We start from the raw sequence: 26,023 nt of genomic DNA, 5'->3' as shown, positions 1-26,023 counted from the left end.
TTAATGAAATGCTATGCCTACAAATAATACATTTAATACCACACTTTGTGTGTTGACTTCATTTAGTAGAACAAATTAGAAACAAAAAAGACACAAATCATTCGTTGCATTTTTAATTTCAACAGTATTAGAAAGGAAAGAGAATTTCTAAAGACATAAATAAAAGTATAATGATTTTTAATCAGAAATTGGCCCATCATACCATGCAAATAAAACATGCATACCATGTTAGTTTTTTTTGATAAATATTCCCTTTGCTCTGTTACAATATTCTGCCCCATTACATACTTTAAAGATGAAGTAAACATTAGCATCTCATCAGCTGAGTGTAATGTGTTCAAATTATAGAGAATTTATAGCACCTGAGATTTACAATAAATTGTATTACTAGTACAGTACAGATCAGATTAAGTATTACTTTCAAATTTCAAGTTCATTTTTTTCCATTTCTAAACATGTTTATTATTATACATTAACTATCTTAAAATCAGTAAAATCTTATTATTTTTTTCCTGGTTTTGCAGATTTTTGAACTTGAACAAATTGAATCAACACACCCACTAAACACTTGCAATTATAAACTGGTCCAGGACTTGAATGTTTTTTGTGTGAAATATAATATTTTCATCTAAGCCAAGGAGAAATGCTCGACAGTGCAGAAACTTGAATCCATGATACGTTTTGTAAACTTATGTAGATTATGAGTGTCTATGTATGAGGGAAATATGGGGAAGCATAGGCAGAATCTTTGGAGGAAGCAGGAAGCATAGGAAGACCTGAGAGTCGGTCTGTCTTACAACGAGCCAAAGCCTGCATGTAGTTGATCTTCTCCTTTGTGATGGGATCAATCAGCTCTTTTGCATAGTTGATCTCTTCCTGAAGCTCTCTCATCATTGTACTGTCAATCATCTTAGAGCTGACAGCATCCACAATATTAACTCTTCCTGCTTTGTTGGGGTTGACCAACCCACCTGTCAGAAACTGTGCCTCCATGTATCTCATGGCATTCTCTTTGGGCATCCACCCTTTCTGTACTGCTTCTCCGACTGAAAGACACTCTTTAGTCACAGGGTCCTCAACTCCAGTAAAGGCCTTCTGAGCATTTAGTAACCGCTGTAGTTGACTGGGCTCAATCAGACCTCGATCAGCTGCTTTGTGGACAGAATATTTTGTGCTGTTGCTAATGTCCACGATGCCACCAGTGGCTGCCTGTGCTTCAAGAAGCTTTTGGGCAGTGTTGGTGTCAATCATCTTTCGACCCATGGCACTGCGCACATTTAGACATGAATCAGTGTGTACATCATACACTCCGCAGATGGGGAACTCTTCATTGAGCTGAGTTGGTTGGCTGGTAACTGGGGTGTATGACCGAGATTTTGTTTCACCAGCCACAAGAAGAGCAAACTCTGAGATGGGCATTTTGCCATCTTTGTACTGTTGTAATTGGTATTTAGTCACTCTGCCTTCTTTTAGTGCATTTTTGATTGAATACTGATAGCCACTTTTGCGATCTTGCAAAACAGAAATCTCACCATCAGGTCCCATTGTGGTGGTTTCCTCCCAGTCACACTCCAGTTCCTGTAATTGCATGTACTGGCTCCGATCGAGGAAGCCTCGCATGTAGGCATCATATGGTGACATGTCTTTACCTGTGTTAGGGTCCAAGATGCTAATCTTTGTGGAAACATTGAATTCCTTAGTGCGAGTCTCTGAGGAATCCTCCTTCCTCAAACTGTTCTTTAGCTCCCTGATAATGTTATCTCGCTTGTGAATTGTGTCCTTCTCTTCCAGGATCTCCCTTTCTAGCCTTTGAACATCTGATTCCATTTTAATGCTTCTTTGCCTATTCATTTGATTTCTTTCACTCATCAGCCTAGACTGCTTGTGGAATGAGATGCTGATATTTTGTCTTTCAGATTCCAAAGTTCTTAGCTCTCTCTGGAGGTTTTCTTTTTCTCTTTGCAGCTTGTCCCGATCATGAATCAGGTTGGTCTCCTCCAGGGATGTGGTAGTTCTTTTGCTTGTTTGTCGCTGCAGTTTCTCATCTAGACGATGGAGTTCATCCTCAAGGTCTCGTCTGGCATTTTTCTCCTGTTGTAACAGTTCTCTAAGGTGGGACCGTTCTGCTTCCACTGCTTGATCTTTCTCTACACGAACAACCTCTTTATAGATGGTCTTCTCAACCAATTTCTCTCGCTGCAATATTTCTATCTCAAATGTCATTTTCCTGATGTCTCTATCTAAGCGCATAATGTCACTGCTCTCCTTATCCATGTCTGTCCGAAGACCATTGGTTAGTTTGTCTAATTTTGGATCCCTCTCAACTTTCAGAACTTCCTCTATGACTATGTTCTCTTCAATAGGTGGTGGGGCAGTTTCTAGCTCATGGATCCTAGATTTAATTTGTCTCAGCGCAGTTTCCACCTGTATCTTTTTTTGCCTTTCATCACTGCTCCTTATGATTATCTCCTTGTCTTCTATGAATGCTCTCATCTGCTGCACCTCTAACTCCAATTTTCTACGATTCTTCACTTCTTCATCTAGACTCCTTCCTAGCCTATCATGATCAAGAATCTGCCTTGAGTCCTTTTGTAGACGCACCACCTCTTGCACTACTACTTTTTCCTCTGGTTTTTGTCTCTCAAGCTGAATGTATTTATTCTGAAGATCAAATACCATTTCCTCTATAGTTCTTCGCCTCTGAGTTTCCTCACGGATCTCTCTCCTGAGACGATCTGCCTCCTTCTCCAGAAGTGGGTCATCAACATACTTAGTTACATCTTTTGTGACAATCTTGGTCTCAACCTTTGATTTTTCAGTCTTCCACTCATCCCTGTCTTTTCTAAGACGGATAAGCTCATCCTGCAAAGTACTATAGGTTTTTTGCAGGGAATATACTTGATCTGAGAGCCTCTGTATTTCTCTTACATTCTCTGGACTTCTTTCCTCTTTTACAACCTCCTGAACTACTTCCTTATACTCAACTTTGGGTTTCTGTGAAAGCAGAGCACCAAGCTCTGTTTTCACAATACTAATTTGTCTCTCAAAGTCTGAGCCCTGCCTGCTACTGTCTTGAAGCTCCCATCTCAAGCGTTGCATCTCTGCCTCTGTCTCAGGTGCCACCCTGAAGTTCTCATTTATGATTTCTTTGACTTCCACTTTGGGCTTCATCTGTTGTATTCGAACATGGTGTGACTGAAGGTTACTAAGCTCAATCAAGAGACTTTTGTTCTCATTTCTCACTTCTTCTATTGTAGTCAGAAGCCCTTTTGACTCACTTATGAGTACAGGATCCTGCTCAACCCTTTTCACCTCCTTGGTGACAACTTTTGGCTCTAAAGTTGGGATGAGCCTCTCTAAAGAATTGATCTGGCTTCTGGTTTGGGAGATTTCACTATTCAGTGACTTGCACCTCTCACCTTCATCTGAGATATCCATCTCAAATGTCCTAACTGCCTTCAACATTGTTGGATCTTTCTCCTGTCTTACCACTTCCTTTTGCACCACCTTCTCTTTTATGATTTGCTTCTTTTGCTCCAAAATTGTCATCTCTGATTGCAGGTAAGCCTTCTCTTGTTCTTTAATTCTAAGTTCACTTCTCAGTTTGCTTATTTTTTCTCGAATGTTTGATGCTTCTACATCCAGCTGGGGGTCTTTCTCTACCTCCGTCACCTCTCTTGTGACTAGCTTGGGTTTAGAGTTCTTAAGGTCACTTTCTAGGCTAGTGATCTTTCTAGTCATTACCTCAATCTCACTTTGTGTTTTGGTGCGTTTCAGTGCTTCTTCGTGAATCTTTTTTAGGAAGTCCTCCAAATTGGACTCAAGTTTTGGGTCACGGTAATACTGCAGAACTTCTTTCTCCTCCACTCGTTCTACACCTCTTCGACTCTTCAGAGATAAATATCGGTTCTTGATGGTGCTCAGGCTATTCTCTGCATTGGTATTTTTGGCAATTTCCTCCTTTAATTCTTTCTGCAGAGCTTCAGTGTCCTCAGAGGCTTTTTGTTTCACCTGTTGCTGTTGTTGTACGGCATTTACTTTTACCACATTCTGTGTAAATGGAAGTAAGACCAGTTAATATCTCAAAGGTGATCAGTTTGAAGAGTCACAGGATTATTTGCTTTTCATAACAAATATAAAATGAATTGCAGTATAATACAAATTAAGCCTTTTGATTAGTGGTAAACTATGAAAACTATTGATCTCTCATTTGCACCTCAGCCATGATGCTCTTTGCAAAGTTCATCTGGTTGAGTAACTGGTCACTCTCAGCAGCTGTTTCAGCATAATGGTTTGTAAGATCCTTCTCCTGTAGCAAAACAAAATACAGAATTTAGTATTTAATTAATATTAAAATTTCTCATGTTTTACATTTCAAATAACTCACCTGCTTTGCTACCGCGCTAGCTAGGGTGGTTGTGTGAAGCCTTTTAGCGTTTGTCACAGGTGTTTCATCAAGAGTAGCTTTGTACTTATCACAATTCATCTCATATTCCTGCCCAAAATAAATGCAGTATACAATTTACACAGTATTTATAACTTAATAATAATAATTTGATCATTAAAGGTTTTTCACAGTTTTATACCCCATTTAAATAAAAAGTTTGGCAGGGCTCTCAAGTGTCACGCATTGAGCGTGACAGTCACTCATTTCAGTCTTTTGTCACGCACTCCCCACACATGTATTTCTCATGCGGAAAAACTATTTATAATATATTTAATATGCCGCAGCGCCCAAAATTTCTCTGGCCACGCCACTCTCACTATGGAACCGGCAGGAATCAAGTGCGTCTCTCCTGGATCTGGGTAAGATTTAACGCAACAACCAATGGAAAAAAAACATATCCTGGAATTGTTCACGTGATTCTGCTGCAACGTCTTTTTTTCACCCACAGAGGAAACCACAGGAGCTTCGAGCATCACTTTGAACCCAGAGTAAGTCATGATCTCCAGTTTTAATCATGTTACAACAAATTCACAACTTGTTTGACACAAACAATGACAACTTGACTGCTGTTAGAGAATTCACACTACAGGATTTTAAACCCCGATTTGCAAGTTAACGAGCTCGCCGACAGGTCGAGCTGTAATAATAGCCTGTGGTGTCGCGACGAGCAACAGCCAGTGAGAGAGCAAGGCATAGGTTATAGGCATTGGACATAAGAAATGGAGCAAAATTGAATCGAACTGTGGCAGGAACATGAATGCCAGTATGATTTTTCCAACAAGATGTAGCCTACCACAACCGAGCTGGCAGCTGCCTTTTCATAAACAAGTTTTACTCACCTCCAACTCCCTATGTAGCACAGACATGGGAAGCGCTATAGGAGGGGCTAGCAGTGCTTCAGCACCCCCAAGAAAAACCAAAGCACCCCGATAGCACCCCCAAAAATAATTTCTGGAAGCAATTATATTCAGGCTGTATTCTATGGAAGCCCTGAACCGCATGGTGAAGAATAAAAAAAAAGAAAACTTGTTATTTCGAGATATTAAGTCGTTATTTCAACATAATATCTCGTTATTTCGACATAATAAGTCATTATTTACAAGCCGACGTTTAAAGTTGTGTAGTGTGAACTTGGCATTAGCCAACAGCTTTACTCTTGTCTTGCCTGTCTTCAACACTTGAGAGCCCCGAGTTTGGTGTGTGATTCTGGATACATGCATTTACTGTAGCCCAAACATTTGACTTACTTTGAGAGTATTTTGGAGATCCTTGGAGAGATCAACCACCCTGTCCATGTCATCACCTTTCCTCTTTATATCCTCCATCACCCTCTTTCGAGTAAATGAAAACAACCACATAGTGAGAATTGTAGTTTTTTTTTTAATCCGATCATTTATTTTATATATTGTCTGATATAGTCTACAGATCTAACCTTCTGAGAGTTCTGCTTGGCATTGACTTTAGTCAAATCATCTTCGGGGTTAATCTTGTTGTTAGGTAGATTATTTAAGAAGGAGCTCAGTGATTGGCTCACATTCTGGAAGTCCTGGTGTTTTGTGTTAGCCTCTTGCAAAAGCCTCTCTCTAAGGAAAATATAAAAACATGTTTTAAGTAACACAATTTTTTGTTCAACTCATTGCAAGAAAAGAGAAGGTATATCTAAGCAGCACCCATTAAACTAATTTAATGCCTTTCAAACTACATTTTTAGCATGAGTAAGCGTATAGAACTCACCTTTCATTTAACTGGTTGCTCACATTAGCATATCGGCTTTGAAGATTCTTCACTTCTGCTTCATGTCTGCGTATATCAGGACAATACTCCTGGTAACCCTGCTGAAGTGAACTGCATAGCTTCTTAAGTGCCCCTAGGTCCTCGCTAAGCTTTTGCATCTCACTTTGAGCACCAGTAACGTCTTTTCTCAAACCCTGGATGAATGACAATATATTTTGTTATGCATAATATGTTAGTACCCTACTGATTATGTGCAATTGTATGACTTTAAATGCATTTTTAAAAAAAACATACCATGTTTTTTTTTTTTAAATACACAGGTCGCAAATTTAAAAAGGTACATTTTTACCATAAGTAAAAAAAAAAAAGAGATAGTCTAGGAATACTTTAATGTCGTCATAACTCTGGGTATGTAATCCAGGCTTGTGATTCACACATTAGAAGTGGTGACATAATCACATTCTACTGAACTAAGAATGAATAATGTCTTTACTTGAATCTCCTGGGTACTGGTCTGAATGGCACTAGGTTTGTCTGGGATGGCACCATCATCAGTGAGCCGTTTCTCAAATCCTGAGACAGTGTTGTCCATCTTTGTAAGCTTTCTCTCCAAAACCATAGAAGCATTTGCCCTAGTGTTAAAAAGAGGCAACAGAGTTGCAACATCTAGAATTCTTTCTTCAACTTCCTAAATAAATAGACTTGTAATTGTACATACTTCTCTTTGTAGAGATCAATGAGAGCAGCTAGACTGTCTTGTTTGATTTTGGCATCACTGAGTTTTTGGGGTAGAGTAGAAGAGGTTGGCCCATTAGAATCCTTTGAAAGTAGAGGTTCCAGGTCCTTTTGGGCTGCAGCCCTCTGTTTTTCCAGCTGCTGGAGAGCTGTAGTTATTCTCTGTTTAGAGAAGAAAAATCTTATATAAGCAGCACCGACTGGCTCATTTTTCCAAAACCTTTGCTTAAGGTTGTTGAACAGTTATTCTGAATCAGTTATCAGTTATCTTGCATCCAGTTATCAACAGTCAATAGCCTAGTTGAGTAGTTCATTCTGGCACTTTGTCTAATTTGACAGTATAAACCCAGGCGGTTTATCTCGAAGCAAAGAAGTTTATATCTACTAGATGTCTAAAGCATTTCTCACCTCTTGCTCCTTCAGACGTTTAGCGAGGTCTGTGGCAGGGTCAGTGCGGTTCAGTGGGGCTCTTAGACTGCTCAGAGTGTCCATCTCAGCTTGAGCTAGATCTTTATCTATTTGGTTTAGACGGCTAGCCAGCTCTACAGCTTTGGAGTTCTCCTCGGCTCTTGGAGCAGGAACTACAACAACAAATATGACACTGATTTATTATCTCAGAGGTAAGTTCAGTACATATGTCAAAAGTGCTTCCTAGTTGTTTCGTGAGCACCACATATCACCCTTTCTAATTGTCTACTGTGTATTTTAAAAATAACCAAACTGTATAGCTAGGGGATTTGACCCCAACAAGAAATACACACTTATAATAGTTTATTGAATAATATGTGATTTGCACTTAACTCAAACTGAATGCTGTGGTATAGGCTGAATTTCTTTTTACGTGAGCAAATTTAAAAATGGCTTTTCAATTGCATTTCATATTTTACAAAATTGTCCACTATGTTTGTGAATAGGCTGAACTGGGGTGCTTTTTTCAAAAAGCATTATTTAGTTCCATTGTTTCCTACATAGTTTAATGATTCTGTGTTTGCCACCACAACCATAATTCCAACAAACATTAGCAAACATTGCAAAGTTATGTATTTGAAACTACAACTCTCGACGTGGTTAAAAGCATAATTGTTAGTGTGACTTAAATATATCATGCTTTTGAGCAAAATAACATGCAGTACAATCTTTATCTGTCATTGGGAAAACTTACTTTTAAAAGTAATTCATTACAATATTGTGTTACTCCCTAAGTAATTAATTGCTTTACTTAGTTACTTTTAATAGAAAGTAATGCGTTAAATTACTTTTGCATTACTTTTTTCTTTTCTTTTTTTACCTGGGGTGGGTTTGCTTGTTTGATTTTTAATAACAAAAAATCTAAAGTTCTATTTTTGGCAAATGTAAAGGCTCTTTCATACCAAAACTGAAATAAATAAGCATTCTGCTGGATTGCAGAAGAATGGGAAGCAGGAGAAGAAAGTTCCACAATCTTATTTTAGCAATAAAACCAAAAAAGATTTCTGCTTATCTTTTTGCTTATTAGTATTCTAGGTCAAAAAGCGAAGACATTTGTTAATAAAGTGAGATTGAATACATAAAGTATATTTGTGTAATTTAACATATTTAATTATTGTACACTGTTAAAAAAATCTGTAAAAAAAATAGGGCCATAAAACATACTGTTTTAAATTGAAACAATGCATTCTGGGTAATATTTATCATTTTCGAGAAAGTAGCTGACAGCGCTCAAAGTCGACGGTCAGAGACTGTCCCAAACCACACCCTACCCTCATTCACTATTCTCTACATTACTTTACTAATATAGTCCACTTGACAATGAATGAAAACAAATGAATGAATTCAGACACTGATGAACACCTGTTGTTAAAAAGCAGAATCACTGAAAGACAGAGAAACAACAAGAACAGAAAAAAATTATATCAACTATTTAAATTAAACTAAGTTAAATTAAGACATTAAACCTTTCAAGATCGCAGCAGAGGATGATGAATTTATTAACAGTCACAATCGTCATCTAGTTGGCTGATTCATTGATCTAATTTAATGTCTAATGTGTAATTATATGGGTGATGTTTTATATTTTTGATTATGGTATTTCTGTGACTATATAATGAGATCTATCGGTGATTTGACAACCAGAAAATAGGAAGTTTGTGCTCAAAACATTTAGAATTTCTATATCATTCAGACACACATTAAGAATCAGTATATGAATCTCAACGATGGTGACAATCAAAAGTTTCATACTGCAATGCATGCTGGGTACCAGCATAGTACAAAAATCGTCTATGACTCCCAGCATGCATTGCGGCATGAATAAATAATGCAGTTGAATTGTCCGGTTATTTTCTTTAATTGTTACTATTTGCTTTTAATTTTGCTGTTGTTTTTATGTTGACTTTTTAGTAGCTTGTTTTGTGATCTTTAGAGTTAATCTGTTTATCTTTTTTGTTTATTATCACCCTTGTTGAGATTCATATGCTCATTCTTGATGTTTCTGTCTATCTAAATGATGCCAAAGTTCAAACCTGTTTTGTAAATGATTTTTAAAATCATTTAAAACTGTTTGCTCAGCACTGCTTTATCTTTTGCTAGTATAACAGTGGTGGTCATATAAAATTAAGGTGTATTAAAACAATGTTTTCCAATAAAAGATCAACATCTAAACCTTGTAATTCTCAGTAAGTGCTTCTGTAGGTGTATATGTTGTATGACAGCCAAACTGGTTAGTAATAAGTGAATTTGGTAATGTTGTTTGTGGAGTTGTTTAATCACCCTCTGTTGAGATCTTCATAGATTTCATGTCTTTTATCTTTATTTGATTTCAGGCTATGCTTCAGTGTTTATTTGACACTTTGTGGTGTGGACACATTTAAGTGTTCTTTTAAAATTGAGGATTTTGCTGTGGGGTTAAAGGTGTAAGATAAAAATCAGAGTGAAAAGTAATTTAACAGCAATCAACTGTAAATTAATTTATGGCAACAAACTGTAGAAAAACAGTAATTTACTGACAACTCTGCTGCCAGTAGATTACCGTAAAATCAAGGGAAAAACAGACGTAACAGTCAGATTTACTATAGAAACAAGTAAATTTAACTGAAAAATTAAGAAAAAGTTAATAGAAAAAAGTTATGTAAAGTCAATAACTGATAAGGAGAGCTAATATTAAACTCAAGTGTTTTTATCTGATTTTGCACAAGATCATATAGGAGAGATCTTCTAGTGTCTACTAACTTAATTAGTTGTGTGGGTCACCATTGTGCTGGAGAGTAGAGCCTGTGCTTCGGTCGAGGATGAGCAGAGAAATACTGATGTTATGCTGCACTTTGCTTTATTTAAAGGCAGTAACTGTGTACCTGCTGATGCAGTGATAAGCTGTTTGCTGAGTACTTTAGCACATGCATGTGTGCTATTGCTATAGCTAACGATGAACTGCAAAGATGTTAGTTAAAGTCAAGTTTTTGATTATTTCACCATTACACATTGTGTTTGCAGAAATATTCCTTTTCAGTGGAATCAAATTAAATACATTCACACTAATAACACGTATAAATACTAGTTTTTTAACTCAAACTGTTTCAAGCAATCTGTTTTCTAAATAATTAATTACCTTTCATTGTATTATTATGGTAACATACTGTAAAAAAGGAGAGCTGTAAATTAATAGTAGGAGAGCTGTTAATTAAATTAATAGTACATTAGTGGCAACCACAGCTGCCAGTAGATTACCATTATTTTACAGCACAATTTTTTTTTACAGTGTAGGTTTACGTAATATTCTGAGTTTTTATTTCACATATTAATTTTGAGGAATACTGAACTGTTTTTGTGCAAGTGAGATGAGTAAATGCCTGCTCACATTTAGTCTAGAACTACAAATACCCATCATGTTTACACACAGTGCACACAATGCCTCTGCACTTACTCCCGATGCTCTCAACATGAGGACAGTCAATACATGGGAGAACAAAATAACTTGCATTACTTATTTGAAAAAGTAACTCAAGATATTTTGTTGTAAATTTAAAAGTAATGCGTTACTTTACTCGTTACTTGAAAAAAAGTAATTTCATTCTACTTCTTTTAGTTTGTCAAGAGAATGAAAGTGCTATTTTTGAAGAGTGTGCATGTGTGTGTAAGTGATCTAGATCCCAGAGTATGACCTAAGAGGGAACACACAATTGAATAAAGCAAAACAATGGAGAACAAAATAGTAGTAGTCATCAGATGCCATGCTCATTATTTACAGCAATAATCTGATATTAATTTGATTTCAACCCAGTTTATTTATTAAGTTGTTACTCCACCACCTGCATAACATCATTAATGACAGGTTTCATGCTTTCAGGAAAGTCGTGACTAGCTAGTAGCCTACATTGTACAGGAAACCCACCCCAGTATGGACTTATGGACCAACTCTGGCCCACCCCTACATAAGTGCCTAGTGTTAAGGCACTTTCACACTAAACATGACAAAAGGTAAAGAAGTAATTTACAAATTGCCCATTCACACCAAAAGGGAAACAAATAAACATCAGGCTGAAGGAAACATTACCTGGAGCCTGTGAAACGGGGGCCTTTGATGGATGACTCTTCAGCGAAGTTCTCAAAGCAGCTCGCCTTTTCTTTAGATCTTCCAACTCTTTCCCCAGCCTTTTCATACAAACACAAATTATTAGTTATTCTTGGTCTCTAAAGGCTTTACTCATTATTTGTTTGACATAAGCAAACACCAAGGGTTAACAACAAACATGTTACAATGTCTTTGGAGTATGAAAAGTAGTTTTTATTCTTACAGGTCGACTCTGTTGATGGCCTCAGGATCCGGTGGAGGAATCATGAAGCAAACTGCAGGGAATGTTTTGCTTGTCCCATCATTGGACTGAACCTCCCAGTTGTCATTGTCTGTGTTGGACTTCAGATTAAACAGCTCTCCTCTGTCCAATGAAGCCTGAGAAGAATCCCATGATTAACAAATGAATAGAATAATTAATTAATAGCACATTAGTGACCATAGCTTTTCATACTAAATGTTTTAAAGAGATTTTTAACACCTTCTTGTGTTTTTCAGAGATTCTAACCTTGGGAGTTTTCCAGTCACATAGAGACTCAACCGTGGTAGTTTTTTTTGGAGGAGTGTGGCGAAGTTTTAGTGGTGTGATGGCAGTGCTTCTCTTTCTCAGGTCAGCCAAAAGCTGCTCATTGCGCTGTAGAGGCCTTTCCTCAGCCTGCAGACACACAGAATACAAGATATTGTCACATTCAGAGCTGTATTGGTTTTTTATATATTGCAAAGAAACTTGCATGACCACTGTATGAAAAATCCTTTTATTGATATTTAAGTTATAATTATTTAAAGCATACAGTAGTCAACATTTGAAGTGAATCAAATGAACTTTCATGAACTTTTTCAACAACTTTGATTAACTTTTTTGATCCACTTCAAATGTTGACTACTGTAGTTTAAAATGTGATTTGACCTCAAGCTGCATCTGAATTTCAGTGTTGGTTTTGCCATTGAGTGATTTGGCATCAACAGTGGAGCCGAGTTTAGACAAAGACTCAGACAAGGTATCTGCATCCAGTTGGTACTGTTGAGAAAAACACATATTTGTTTAGGCTTTACTCATGCACAAACTGTTTATAACAAAAATGCACTTAATGCAAATGATTGATGATCATCCATCTGCCCTACCTACCCTTTTGTACTCCTCTAAATTGTCCAGATGTGTTTCCTGACAGATGCAAAGATTCAGAAACTTCTGCCATTCATTCCTCACAGTGTCTCTTTGAGCCTGGGCACACAAACAGCACATCAGAGCTCAGCTTTGCTTATGTTAATGTTGTGTCATACTGAATGCAGTATTTGATTATTGAACACATAATTTAATTAACAAAGTTAATTCAATAAGTCAACTCGTATTTACAATACCACACAAATTTCAAACTCAGCTCCTGGAGGGCCACTGTCCTGCAAGAGGTTAGCTCCAACACACCTGCCTGTATGTTTCTAGCAGAGATGGTCTTGTTATTGGGAGATACGAGGGACCATGGCTCTACCATTGGAGAAAGCGTAGCGGCTAACTTGGATCACGAGTGCCTAGATAACCAATCACATTACAGCCTTGACGTCATTGAATTTCGTTCAGAGTTGTGCGACAGTAAATCACTGTTTGCGGATACCATAGAAATGAATAAGTGCCGTAAACTGAATCCTATCTGTTGCGTGATTGTCTGTGAATTCTCTTATAAAACAGATTTTTTTTCGGTATAAACTCTAAAAATAGATAAATCCAAAATGAATGTTTAAGAGCAAACATGTTAACGATTAGCCTATGGGCTGTCAATTCATTTAATGATAAGCCGTTTTCCCACAAAAGCAGTTTATTCCACGTAGTGAAGCCTCTCTTCCATTGACATTCATTCAAAACAAATGACCCCTTGTCTCCCTCCCTGCGTACCACAGCATTAGCATTTTTTTGCCTTGCAGGCTTCTAGCACTCCTAAAGACCTTGATTAACTGGATCAGGTGTGTTGAATAGCGAAACTCTGCAGGACAGTGGCCCTCTAGGAGCTGAATTTGAAGAAACAACAAATCTAAGAATGTCAAAAATTGCTGCAGTTGCCAATGCCAAAAGTACACATAATAAAGCTGGGCATCTTGTTTGTGTTTTCTAACCTGAATTGTGCTGGCAGCAGGATGTTTCAGCTCAATCAGTCGGTCTCCATCATCCTGCAATTTGTTGACCTCACTTTCATGCGACAGCAGACTGTTATTCTTGAAGATCTGCAACAGACAATACCTCACAGGTCTAATATAATGTTTTATTTAAGATGTGTTGCCACTTCTGCAATTAACCAACAGGAGTGTTAGTCGACAGCCAACAGCAAAGTTACTTCTTGCCTGCATGATCAGTATTGTTTATTCTCATTGCTGTCCTAATTTTAGATGTTAATTTAAAAAAAATGGTTTGTGGTTCTCAGACTTTTTAGAATCCCTGTCATAAGCCCAAATTGTTTGTGGATCGCCCATTGCATTTGTACAGAGCATTTGTACAGTGGTATTTTAACAAAATATAATACGCGCTTATTTTTTATTTATTTACCATATGTAAATATTTATGGGGGAAAGCACTAAAACATGTTAAGGAATACATTAAGGATTTGCAATTAATGTAAGCTTATTTTCTCTTGCAACATCAATTAGGTTATCAATGTGACTAAGTACTGGTCTGAGACTGCTGTTTAGCGCTGTTGTCTTTTGGCCAATGTTACCTTATTCATTGTTGAATGCGGCAGCACATGCACTGTTAGCGAAATGAGATATGTCCAGCTGCTGACCCAGTGCCAAATGTGACAGCAGTTTCAAGACATAAGTGCCAGGCTCAGACTAGAAGTCTATTTCACCACTAACCTCAGTGAGGCTCCACCCTAACTTCTGGTCTGAGACTGTTGTCCTTAAACTGCTGTCACTTTTGGCACTGTAGGTCTGCAGCTGGATACTATTGTGTGAAATAGGTTCTAGCGAAGTCAATACGCACTATTGCCAGTACAGTGATGACAATATCCTGTAGCCTATTCTTTAAATGCCTGGGCTATGGGGTAGGGTGGACAGACCCATAAAAAAGCCAATAGTCAAAAACTAAATAAATAAATTATTTAATTATTTAATTTTGCCAAAACCATGTGGCAAAATGTTTTATGGTCTGATGAAATAAAATGTAATTTCTGGGACATCATTTTAACAAGTACATTTGGCACAAAAAAAGACTGCTCATTACCAAAACAACACCATACCCACGATGAAGCATGATGGTGCAAGCACTGATTGGCCCTTATTCAAAAATTCTGACTGCTGTATTAAAAGCAAAAAGTGTTTCAAACCAAGTATTAGTTAAGAGGTGTGCACACTTGTACAACCAGGTATTTTTATTTTTATTTTCCACATTAAAGATGAAAAAGATTATTTTTTTAATTAAAAAATGTAATTATTGATTGTGGATTGTGTGTGTGTATATATATATATATGTATTTTTAAAATATTTTTGTATAGTGTTTTACAGAAATATTTTGTAATTAACCTCATATAATATATCATATTTTATACATATTGTCAGTGTTTTTAAATGTTATGTAATGTGAAGTAGCAGTCTCTTTTGCTATGTGTCATAGTGCAACTTGTATTTTATATTTTTCCAGCCACCCTGATGACTGATGTATGTATATCAGTCATCAGGGTGTCTGGAAAAAAATATTCAAAAACACAAGTTGCACTATGACACATGGCAAAACAAACACAAATTGGGGAATTTGTGTTTCTTTTGCCATGTGTCATAGTGCAACTTGTGTTTTTTGAAAAAATTTTGGTCTACAGGAATATCTGTCCTTTTGTTCATTTCATTGTACAAGTCATCCAACCGGTTCAAATCCTAGCTTACCTCATACTGTCTGCGAACGTCAGCATGGTCAGCCATCTGATCACTCCAGTCCTGTTTAAGGATCTTGTTCTGCTCTTCCCTCATGTATGCCACCTCCTTCTCACAGTCCTGCATGTAGTCATACAGGCTGTTGAGATAGTGACGTCTCCATTTTGAGTTATCCTGAAACATTGAAAATGCTAAATGAGAAGTTTTGCATTCTCTCTCTGGCACCAACAGTATCTCTTACAATTTTCAAAAATCTTCCATTTATTCAATATCAGTCATAATGTGAATGTTTTCTTACCAGTACGTTAGCATATTGCTTCTTAATGGCAGCATATTCCTCCTGGAACAACATGAGGGATGTTACGTTTTGTGATTAAAGTGTTAGTTAACTGTCAAATTGAAATTCTGTCATCAATTACTCTCCCAGTTGTCCCAAACCCATAAGATTCTCATTTTTGAAACACAAATGAGATTTCTGTCCATCCATTGAAGGTCCACAAAACCAAAATTTTGACACTTCAGAAATGTGAATTGATGAATGTTAATATGCAAATAAAAGACTGAAATAAATCTGTTCATTATATGAAGAGATAGTGGCTTGGATTAAACAATTTGATTCATAGAGACTATTTTTTAGGGTGAGTACTTGATGACATTTTTTCTTTTTCAGGAATTTTCCTTTATTTTTTCATCCCAAAGCAAAGGCTGAGATAATAAGGAATGCATGTCTTGTAACAAAACAATTGCCCAGTTGATGAAAACTGCTCACCTGAGAGCTGGTTGATCCAGGGCATAGCTGGTTGTTGTAAGAATCAATCTCCTTATGAAGGATGTTATGAGCTGCAATCTGCTTCTTCAGGTCAGCCATAGAGGGGCCATACTCCTCTTTGCTTGCATCTTTCTGTAATATTCCGTATTCAGAAATACTAATTAATCACCGTAATTTGGCTTTGCTGCATTGCGTGCAAAGATATTATAAATCGAAAGAAGTGTATTTGTTTTAAGATGTATTTTGCTTTAATGTCTGTAATATATGTAATTTTTTTGAAGCTCACACTTCTACCACATATTTATCTGCCACAAATTAATAATAATAATTCGTACATTTATATAGCGCTTTTCTGGGTACTCAAAACGCTTTACACGGAAGGGGGAATTAAGGGAAATTAAGGTCGTTTGGAATCTATACAGCTTACCGTGGAACTTTGAACATGGATATCAGTTTAACTTTTCTATGAATTTAATATGAAGATCAAACTTTTGACAACAACTTCATGCGTTTTCACTAATCAGATCGCTATCCAATTGTGAAAAGACCAGGTGTAAATGCCCTCTGTAGCATATTAGAGACTGACTGTAGCCTAATCACTCAAGCCAATTCAGGAAGTAGTTTGAAGACATATTCTAGATGTGAAAAGTGTGAAAAGCGTGTTACATCTGCTTCTAGTAACCAGATTCCACAGTCCTACTTCGGAGAGGAGTGTATCGGAGAGGAGTGCAAACTGGCGCAAATGAAATTGAATGTTCAGCATGGCATCCCACATTTATCTTCAATAAAATCTTCATGAGTAATATTTTTTTCTCACCAGTAAGCAATTTAGCTATTTCTCCCATTATGATCTTTTATTTAGGGCTGATGATAAACAAAAAACATTTTTTTTTTTTTTTTAGCTTTTGTGAAGTGAACTCCATTGAATTTACATACAGCGTGGTTACTGGCTAGATTTGGTTGAGGAGACGGGAGAGGTGGGGCCATCGAAGATGCAGCAGACGGGACAAGCTGGGCGGGACAAGCGGAGACACAGGAGCCTTGGAACTGGGCAGGTCCAGCGGAGACGCAGGAGCCTTGGGGCTGGACAGCAACAGCAGTGTTGAAGTAAGAGGGAATAAGAGGGACTTGGCTTGGGAATAAAGGCCTCATTATGCTTCTGCGTCAACTCCACGGCGTAGCTACGCCATCACTCCTACGGCGTCGTGGCCGTTTTATGGTTCTGCGTCAGGTTGAGTTGCATCGCGGTGCATCTGACCAATCACAGCCCTTGTGGTCTGCGTCGCCTCGACGCGTAGTTACAATTTTTTGTAGGTGCACGTCGAGCTACGGCGGAGGGGTTCGCGGCCACGCAGAGGGGTCTGCGGGGGTAAGCCGCCGATTCGACGCAGAAGCATAAAACAGGCTTAAGAGGGAACCCAGGCATCAATTATATTGACCATGCTGGTTGGCATGAATAAAATCCATCTCCACACCTTAAAATTCCACTAAAATCTCCACTGGGACGGCGCATGGGTACCGGCTCACACATCTGGTCAGACCCGACGACTGGCTCAGGGATGAGTAGGGCTTCTGGATCTGGGTGACATTCTCCATCCGTGGCAGGTCCTTGGTCGGTGCAGGCTCTGGCTGTTGATTCATGGTGGGCACTGGCTCAGGTTCTGGGTCTGCTGTCGACACTGGCTCTGTGACTGTGGTGAGTTGGGTAAGGGGTTGTCTTGATTCGGGGTCTGCTGCAGTCATTGGCTCTGGCTCAGTGGTGGGTGCGAGGAAGGATGGAGAAGAACCAGAGAGGACTTCCAAGGCAGATGATGTCTCTGAGATAAAGACACCAGGAGGAATGGAGTAGGCTTGTGGTGTTTTTATCCTCTTCGCCTACTAGAGATTATCATCCAACCCACTCCAGAAGATGGTCTTCAGAGTGAAGCTTACGGTGTAGCTCTGTAATCACCAGGAGGTCGCTGGAGTATCACAGGGAGATCCAAAAGGTAAGTAGAGCGGGTAAGTGGTCTGTTGTCCGTAGTTGGGACCAGACAAAGAGTAACTGTGAGGTGTACACTCTCATCCTGGTACAGATTGGAGTGCTGATGGGAAATAGGTGTGGGTGATGGCCAAGGAAGTGCAGGTGATAAACAAGAGGAATGCTGGGAAATGTAATCTTTGACTAGATTTCTGGACTGTTGAAGATGGGCAGATGGAGAGCATACGTGACACGATTGTCCAAACTCAATCGTATAGCAATCTGATTGACGCATGAAGTGACCAAGTGTACCCCCTCGGTTACAATTGTGTCTACTGTCAGTAGACCACCCTTTTTTATTGCAATCGTTTTGGGTTCAGTAGAAGTGCCAAATTAAACAAGAGAATCTGCTGATGATAGCAATTCTGTCATTTAACTTTAAATTTTCAAATTATCTACAGTACCTCTTACAATGTCTTAATATGACAATTACTTTTGATTGTAAGTACAAAAGTAAATGATTAGTTTGTTCTTAGATTAGTTTCTCTCTGTCTCTCATTCTCTTTTTGTGCATACTCATGTGTTTTCTGACCTGTTTTTGGTTAAGCACCAGAGCCCAGTTAATTCTTGGCTGTAGTTCCACCTCGTTCAATGGCTCATACAGCTCTCGGTAAAGGGAACAGTCTTTCAGCCAACGTTCATGAAGGCGACTAACACTAATTAGTGGGAAAGAATAGAAAAACACAAATACTATTATTTTTCAATATAACCATAAAAATGAGATAGAACATACACAGTGCAAACTTAATTTTGATCTTACAGAGCAACAGACTGAGTCATGAACAGGGTGTGAAGGATGCTTTTAGTGTCACTCACTCATTCTCTATTTCTCCTGCCTGAGGGTGTTTCATTTTCTTGGCTTTGTCCATATCCAAGAATAGATCCTTTAGGAGCCCCTCAGCCCGGCCCAAAAGATCTGCTGTTTCCTTCTGATATTGTAATCTCTTATTATTTTTCTCATTGCCAGCATCCTGAGCAAATAGAAGGGGTGGAACACTTTTATGTTTGCCATTTATAACTACTAACATATACATGTGCATAATGAAATAGAAAATGTTTTCTTACAATGAGCAGCAGCTCTTCTGCACGCAGTACATCTTTCTCAACAGTGTCTGCATTCTTCTGCATACGTTCAATCAGCAAGGCCAGGTTACTCACCTGCGATCTGTCAGGTCAAAATTAAAAGTTAGGATCCTATGTGCTATATTGGATGGTCAATGTGTAAAAGACACTACAAAATGAAGAAAATGAAATGTGTTGCATTAGACACAAGGAAATATGTGTAGAGCATCAAAGCACAAGGGATAATCAGACATATCAATACGATTTACTGTAAATTCAGCCTGTTAGTCAGAAGAGAAGTTTCAGGCACAAGTAAGGTATGAGAATCTTCACTTGACCAGGGATCCATATGACCAGGGATCCCAAGTGAGTCCATAGTGATTACATATATTACATAATACATTTTAAATACATTTATAACTATGAACTAATATTTCTAAATAATGATCTGTTAAGCGGTATATAATGTAAGGATGTAAACCAGGGGTGCAAAACTCTAATTAGAGTTAGTTTAAACTCTAAATAAACAAACCTCATCTAGGTAATCAAGTCCTTCAGGCTTAATTGAAAACTACAAGTATGTGTTGTAGCAGGGTTGGAACTAAACTCTGCAGGGCTGTGGCCCTCCAGGAGCTGAGTTTTGCACTCCTAATGTAAATGTTTCTAATGAATGTTAATTATAAAATATTACTAATAAAATTAAGCTTTTTATATTTAGAATCTCTGAATGGACTGAGAATCTGGGTGAGGTATCTTGGCCTTGAAATCCCCTGCATTAGAACTCTATAATTTAGTGTCTCTGAGAAGTATGCACTTCTTTTTATGTTATTATTTTGCCTTCTGCAGTGTACTTTCCCCTCCCTGAATACATAAAAAAACAATGAATTTGAGAACTCAGGGTATAGGCACATTTTACAAACTTGTTCCTATTAATGGGACCTTTTGGGATTCCATTTGAAATCCTCATCGGTCATCCCAGTATATTTAAACAAAAAGCTGTCCTTAGTTGGTGGATATTGGTTATATCCAGTCATTTAAGCTGCTTTGTTATGTTATGAAACAAAATATTATTTATCTTATGCAGATTAGTGAAAACAAATTTTATGTTTTTGCTATCTGTGACACTCCTCTGAATGAAAAACAACGTCAAACAGATAAAACACATGTGGCATTAATGCCTCACCATGTGCTGTTAAATATAGTTCTAATAAGATTGCAAGAGGTTCAGAGGTTAGGTTATATCTTTATATCTCTTCCCCATCATGCCATGCTAGTCCGAAGAGTTCCATCACCCTCCACACACCTGTTATCTCAACATATCTTCAACAGTCCCCCACAGTCCCTACCACTTCTACCAACATCTATTAAAACTACAGAATACAAAGTAAAGGGAAAAAAACATTTATTTTTGCCTCTTAAATTGTTTTACTAGAATTATATTCCGTTTGTTTTTGAAATGTCGTGTTTGCATTACCATGATGAAACAATGGACCAACACCCAGCAGCATAGTGGAGGAACAAGTAAGTCAGCCCTTACAGGAACTGAGCTTTGGGAGCAAGGACACTCCTTTCACTGTTTCTATAAAATTTATTTGTCAGATTTACTTTTATTCGATGATTCTGATTTTTGCATATTTACACATACCTGATTAACTTGCAGATGCTAACATCTGTTTTTTGCTGTTCAGTTGTATCTTCATTACACATGCATTAATCAGATTTGACTAGTGGGTTGTTCAAATGGGAGTGAGACATCAATTCTGACATCTAAGAACATGCTTGCATGTTCTTAAAAGGATGGCTACCATTCTGACATGCAGTGTATCTGAGATGATGTAAAGCACATTGGTCAACATCTGTTGTTTTAATAGTGCTATACAAATAAAAGTGACATTGACATTATAGATGTACTAGCAATGTAATTAAAAAGTACACCTATATATGTCTATTTTAAATGTCAGTTTTATATAGAAAACTTGGTATTATGTAATTAATGAATTTTCTTGAATTTGTAGTATGTTAATAAATAAATACATTTTCCATCATACATAGACAAATAAATGTTTCTATTTAGCAGAGCAAATCTTAGAATTTTTCAAAGGTGAAGAACACTGTAAATTCCAACTTGTGTTTACAAAGCAGAGGTTATATTATTACCAAAACAGTCATCATAAGGGGCCACAGAACTAGGTATCCTTTGTGAAATGTTCCCATTTCCTCCTATTAGTATACTATACAAACTCATGGTATTGCTGATTTTCACTTCTAATTGGAATGGAGGTGTACAATTTAAAATGAGAATAAAATATGACCAAATATATTGATATATATTCATACATTGTTGGTTGTAGGCCCATCAAAAAATTACAAGATTATTTTTTGTTTGTTAAGGTGAAACATGACAGATTTCAGATCGAAAGTTCTCAGGAATTAAGAATTAACCACCTTTACACCTTCACTTTCTGGACTCTGGTTACATGAGTCTTTCTAAAACTGATCTCAGACCTGCCTGAACACAAAAGAGAATAGAACCAAGAGTATAAAATAACCAACAACACTCACTGGCTTGTCTTGGAATCATCTTTCACCGTGTTTTCTTTCTTCTTGAACATCCTACAAGTTTTAGTGAGGTGAGGTTCACCTTCTTTGTTGCTGGTGTGTGTTTGTGAATCTTTCTTACTTCTGTTTTTCCTTCAGCTCCACAAACTTCTCTGAACACACTTTCTGCCTATCTAGAACTGTCACAGAGTGGTGAAGTAAAGCTGTTCTTCTGTCTCCACTCCACCCTGAGAAACAGGTGTTGGGCGTCACCCAGGTCACCTCCTTTTGCAGGACCGGGCAGACCAGTTTCACATTCCCATTTTTCACTAACACACACACATCTCTGTCATTCATCTCACTTTTTTCTTCTTCAGTTGATAGAAATTAAATGTGAGTGTACTTGTATACACAACAAAACAGAAACAAGTCATGATATTAACAATAAGCCCAAATTTTGGTTGTGGCTATTTACTCTAATCATGTCTGATTTCGGGTGATTTAGTATTTGGTGTAATTAAAATTGACCCAATTTTGTTATACATGTTGCAGAAGAATTCCTTTTATTAACAGTAACCAACCAATAGTTCATTTAAATCATTTTCAGCACAGTGTTCCTTTAACGACTCTACATTAACAGATACTACACATTTAACCAGCAATGGAATGTTGTTGGGTGACTTTCTCTTAGCAGGGCTGTGGTAGTTAGCCCACATATCTAACATGCACCGTCACATGGTAGGGTGTGCCAGAGATTCAGGCCTAATGTCTAAAGAGTCACTCCCTCTTTCTCTCTACCATCCTTACCCAGTTTATTTAACCAGTTTTTCCTTTTTGCATTTACCCATTTATCAGGTACAAACTACTCATTTCTCCTTATTATTTTTTTTAATGTACAACTTAACCCAAAAAAAGTGTATTAATGTCAATAGTACTTGGGGTGGGTTGTAACTAATGAAAATATGGACGTCAGTTCAATTTCTTTAGATACTTTCATTTTTAATCAAATTTACATCGCCGCACACTCCTTTTTCCTAAACTCCAACCTACTTAATTTTTAGCATTTTTATTAAAACATGTTAAAAAAAAAAAAACAGGAAAGGAAAATATTTATTCTAGCTTGTTCTAGAATGAAATATTCATAAAAAATATATATAACAGAAACTAAAATAACTACTACAATAAACATCTTTTTTGCAATTTTTGTGAGCCCATTAGGAAAATAGTGTTATAACACTTCCTGTCTGATCAGTCATGCTGTAGAACAGGGGTTTTCAAACTTTTTGTGTGTGTGGACCACTATTTGTAATCAAGAATTTTCACGGACCACCTCATAATACACATAATAAAATATATCTACACAGAGTCCTTCCTGAATTAATCCGCACCTCTAAATAGGCTTACTAACATTAAAACTATAACTGGTCATCACATCAGTACAACAGCTTGTTAAAAGAAAGTTTACTGCACACAACGGCTGCCACATATTTAATTTATTTACTCAAGCGCCCGAGGGCATAATCAGGTTCATTTCAGGGATGCAAACATGTATGGTCAAAAAAGAGAGAGCTAATCGAAGCCCTCGTCCCGCGGCAAATATCCAGATACTTTGCCGCCAACCCCTGTCACTCCTATAGGCACATATAGTAAAATGAAATTCAAATAAAGTTTTAACAAAAAAGGTTTATAAAAAGATAAACCTCACATATTTCAGCCTTTAAATAATTTTTCACAAAAAAAGGTTTTATAAAAAGATAAACCTCACATATTTCAGCCTTTAAATCATTTTTATAAAAAGAATGAGTCGAAAAAAGATAAATTACTTGACATTTACATCTATGCACATTAGCTTATCTTTTATTATTAGCTATAAAATTCGGTCCGATTTTCCCGTGCCGTCTGTCGTTGCTATGCGCGCTCTCCACAACTTAGTTGTGCTTAGTAGCTAATAGATTTCCACCATGAAAAACGCTTGCTGTAGCTCTGCTACAAGATTTATTTACGGAGAAGAGAAAAACACCCGTAGTGTTTGGGTGCACGTGCATTCTTACATTCTTCATTGACTGAGCTTTCAATGTTTACGGAAAGGATTAAGCTGATTTGTTTGTTCTTGTCACATGAACTGCGGTGCGTTTGCAGCATTAAGAAAAGTTGAGGTGTTTTCATCTCGCTGCGCCTAAAAAAATGAGTGCGTCACTTCAATTATGAGCGCACTTGCCGCGCGCCTACATGAAATAATGAACTTGAGAGCGCAAAAGACACGATATGTGAACGGCCCCTTGACGAGCTACCTCCAATCGAGCGACGTGTTGGAGACCCCAGTAAAAGATACGCAGCAAGAAGAAACACTAGCGTTTCGCTTGCGCGCATACTGCTGCTTTGGCGTGCAGTGTTCTGATTTGCTTATTTCCTTTTTACTTGTTTCGTGGAGGCAATCCAGAATTACTGTTGGTGAAATTATAATCAGACAAATATTTTATATAATGGCAAAATATTTGCCTCTGCCGCTTTCCTCTTCAGAGAACCTGTTGCTATCCACCGATCCATGTTGTGGTTCTAACGGCACTGAATTTGAACGTTACGGCCGAGCACCACTAGCCTATTTTAGTAATCACACAATAACCTGACAATTTAATTTAAATTTTATATCAATATAGGCCCATATTCTTGTTACTTTTTTTTTTATGGGGATTCCTGGTAAAATGAAGGTAAAAAATATTATTTTATATTTTATTTTGCCTTTCCACGGACCACCTGCAGTACCCTCACGGACCACTAGTGGTCCGCGGACCACAGTTTGGGAACCACTGCTGTAGGACACATTTAAGTGGAAATTGAGGTGGGGCGAGATAAACGTTAAGTTAATTTAATAATTAACTTAATAAAATTGACTCAGTCTCTCTTATTTATTATAAATAAAATTAAAAAATCACTTAAATTGTCCAGCAATGACATTCAACAAAATCATTAGTAAATGTTTGTAGTAGTTTTCGATTAAATAAAGCATGTCACACTGCTTTAATTGACATATAAACTAGCTAGTTCTTCCCGTTGTCTGGAAAGCCAGAAAAAGAGATATGTATTATGTATAATACGTATAATATGTATTAAAACCTATACATATAGGGCCAGATTTAACAAACCTCCGCAACTTATTGTATGGAAGTAAAATAATGGCAAATGTTTTTGAAACAAAAAGCCTGTTGAATTGTACTAGGCCTACTTATATAGTTATAAGTGTATTAAAATATGCATTGCATTAACCCTGCTTTTATTTTAATGCATTGTATTTGTAGGGCTTGCATTTTTGTGGGCTGAAATTTAGCATGGTTGAATATTTAAGCTGTGAATATTTAAATTCAAACAATTTCAAACACATTTTCATTAGTAAAATTTCAATAATCCATATCACCTTTCATATTTCACTTCCAAAATATTCAAACTGATTAAAAATACAACCTATAATATTCAACAGGTGGTTTCAGGTCTATTTTATTTCGCTTTGCAAATTCACTTCCACAAATTCAGTGGTTCAAATTCGACAGTAAATTCAACGTTGATATCCAGGAACTGCAGGAAAAGCAGATTACCGAGCATAATCTCCATCTGCTGTTAGTTAACCTGACCAGCAGGGGGTGCAAGCGCGTGTTGTTGACGAAGACCAGAGCAACAGTTAGAGCAAGCCATTCATTCATAAAAACTAATTTACAACAATGTAAGTGTATCTGTGATTATTATGTTTTATGTGAAATTCAGTGTCTTCATGATTACTTGTCTTGTGTAGCCTACATGCATCTCTACCGTGAACGAGATTATAATGTTATTCCCCCGATGCGGATGTATACAGATCCAATGTTACATTTGAGTTTGACATATCTATTGGTTGTTTAGTTGTCTCAACCTTATATTGCGGGGATTGTGCTGCATGCAGTAGGCTGCTTGGGTTTCCCTCAATACCATGCTCAATACGTCAGGATTCCCCTGCTGGACATATACAACGCTTAACGTAGCTTAATACAGTGATATAAAAGACCAAACTCGCAGGCAAGCAGAAGGATTCAGAATATGAACTTAACGCGCAAAGTTTAAAGCTGAGCGTTTCTCAGTGATACTGGCATAAGTTGGCTTGACATTGGACATTCGAACATTTAGGAACCGTCTCTAAAGTTACATACGACATTGGTATACACGTTTCTAACTTCAATAGCATTTGAAGAGAACGACTTGCGGTCATAAAACCAACTGTAAAGTGTTCATGTAGATGTCAGGCATAATGCGCAATTTATTCAAATAAATTGAAGTTTGCTATTGAAGTTAGA

General features: G+C 37.3%; 1 protein-coding gene across 1 annotated transcript; it reads right to left on the bottom strand.

The window, feature by feature from the left end:
- Positions 1-97: 97 nt before the first annotated feature.
- evpla (envoplakin a) lies at positions 98-26,023 on the bottom strand. Its single transcript, XM_077199089.1, has 22 exons — positions 21,729-26,023; positions 19,170-19,269; positions 18,921-19,075; positions 18,637-18,760; positions 16,085-16,216; positions 15,614-15,655; positions 15,328-15,489; positions 13,569-13,676; positions 12,589-12,684; positions 12,370-12,480; positions 11,971-12,117; positions 11,686-11,840; positions 11,445-11,542; positions 7,325-7,497; positions 6,900-7,078; positions 6,675-6,813; positions 6,182-6,375; positions 5,880-6,030; positions 5,695-5,778; positions 4,388-4,495; positions 4,217-4,309; positions 98-4,050 (listed from the first exon to the last, which is right to left on the bottom strand). The coding sequence occupies exons 1-22, from the start codon at positions 21,776-21,778 to the stop codon at positions 709-711; spliced, it is 5,943 nt and encodes a 1,980-aa protein (XP_077055204.1). The 5' UTR covers positions 21,779-26,023; the 3' UTR covers positions 98-708.

This window comes from Siphateles boraxobius, unplaced genomic scaffold, assembly GCF_051911475.1.
Source record: "Siphateles boraxobius isolate OS27281-9 unplaced genomic scaffold, OSU_SipBor_1 41, whole genome shotgun sequence".
Taxonomy (NCBI): Eukaryota; Metazoa; Chordata; class Actinopteri; order Cypriniformes; family Leuciscidae; genus Siphateles; species Siphateles boraxobius.
Note: the sequence above shows the minus strand (reverse complement) of the source record. Positions and strands in the feature narration are given on the sequence as shown.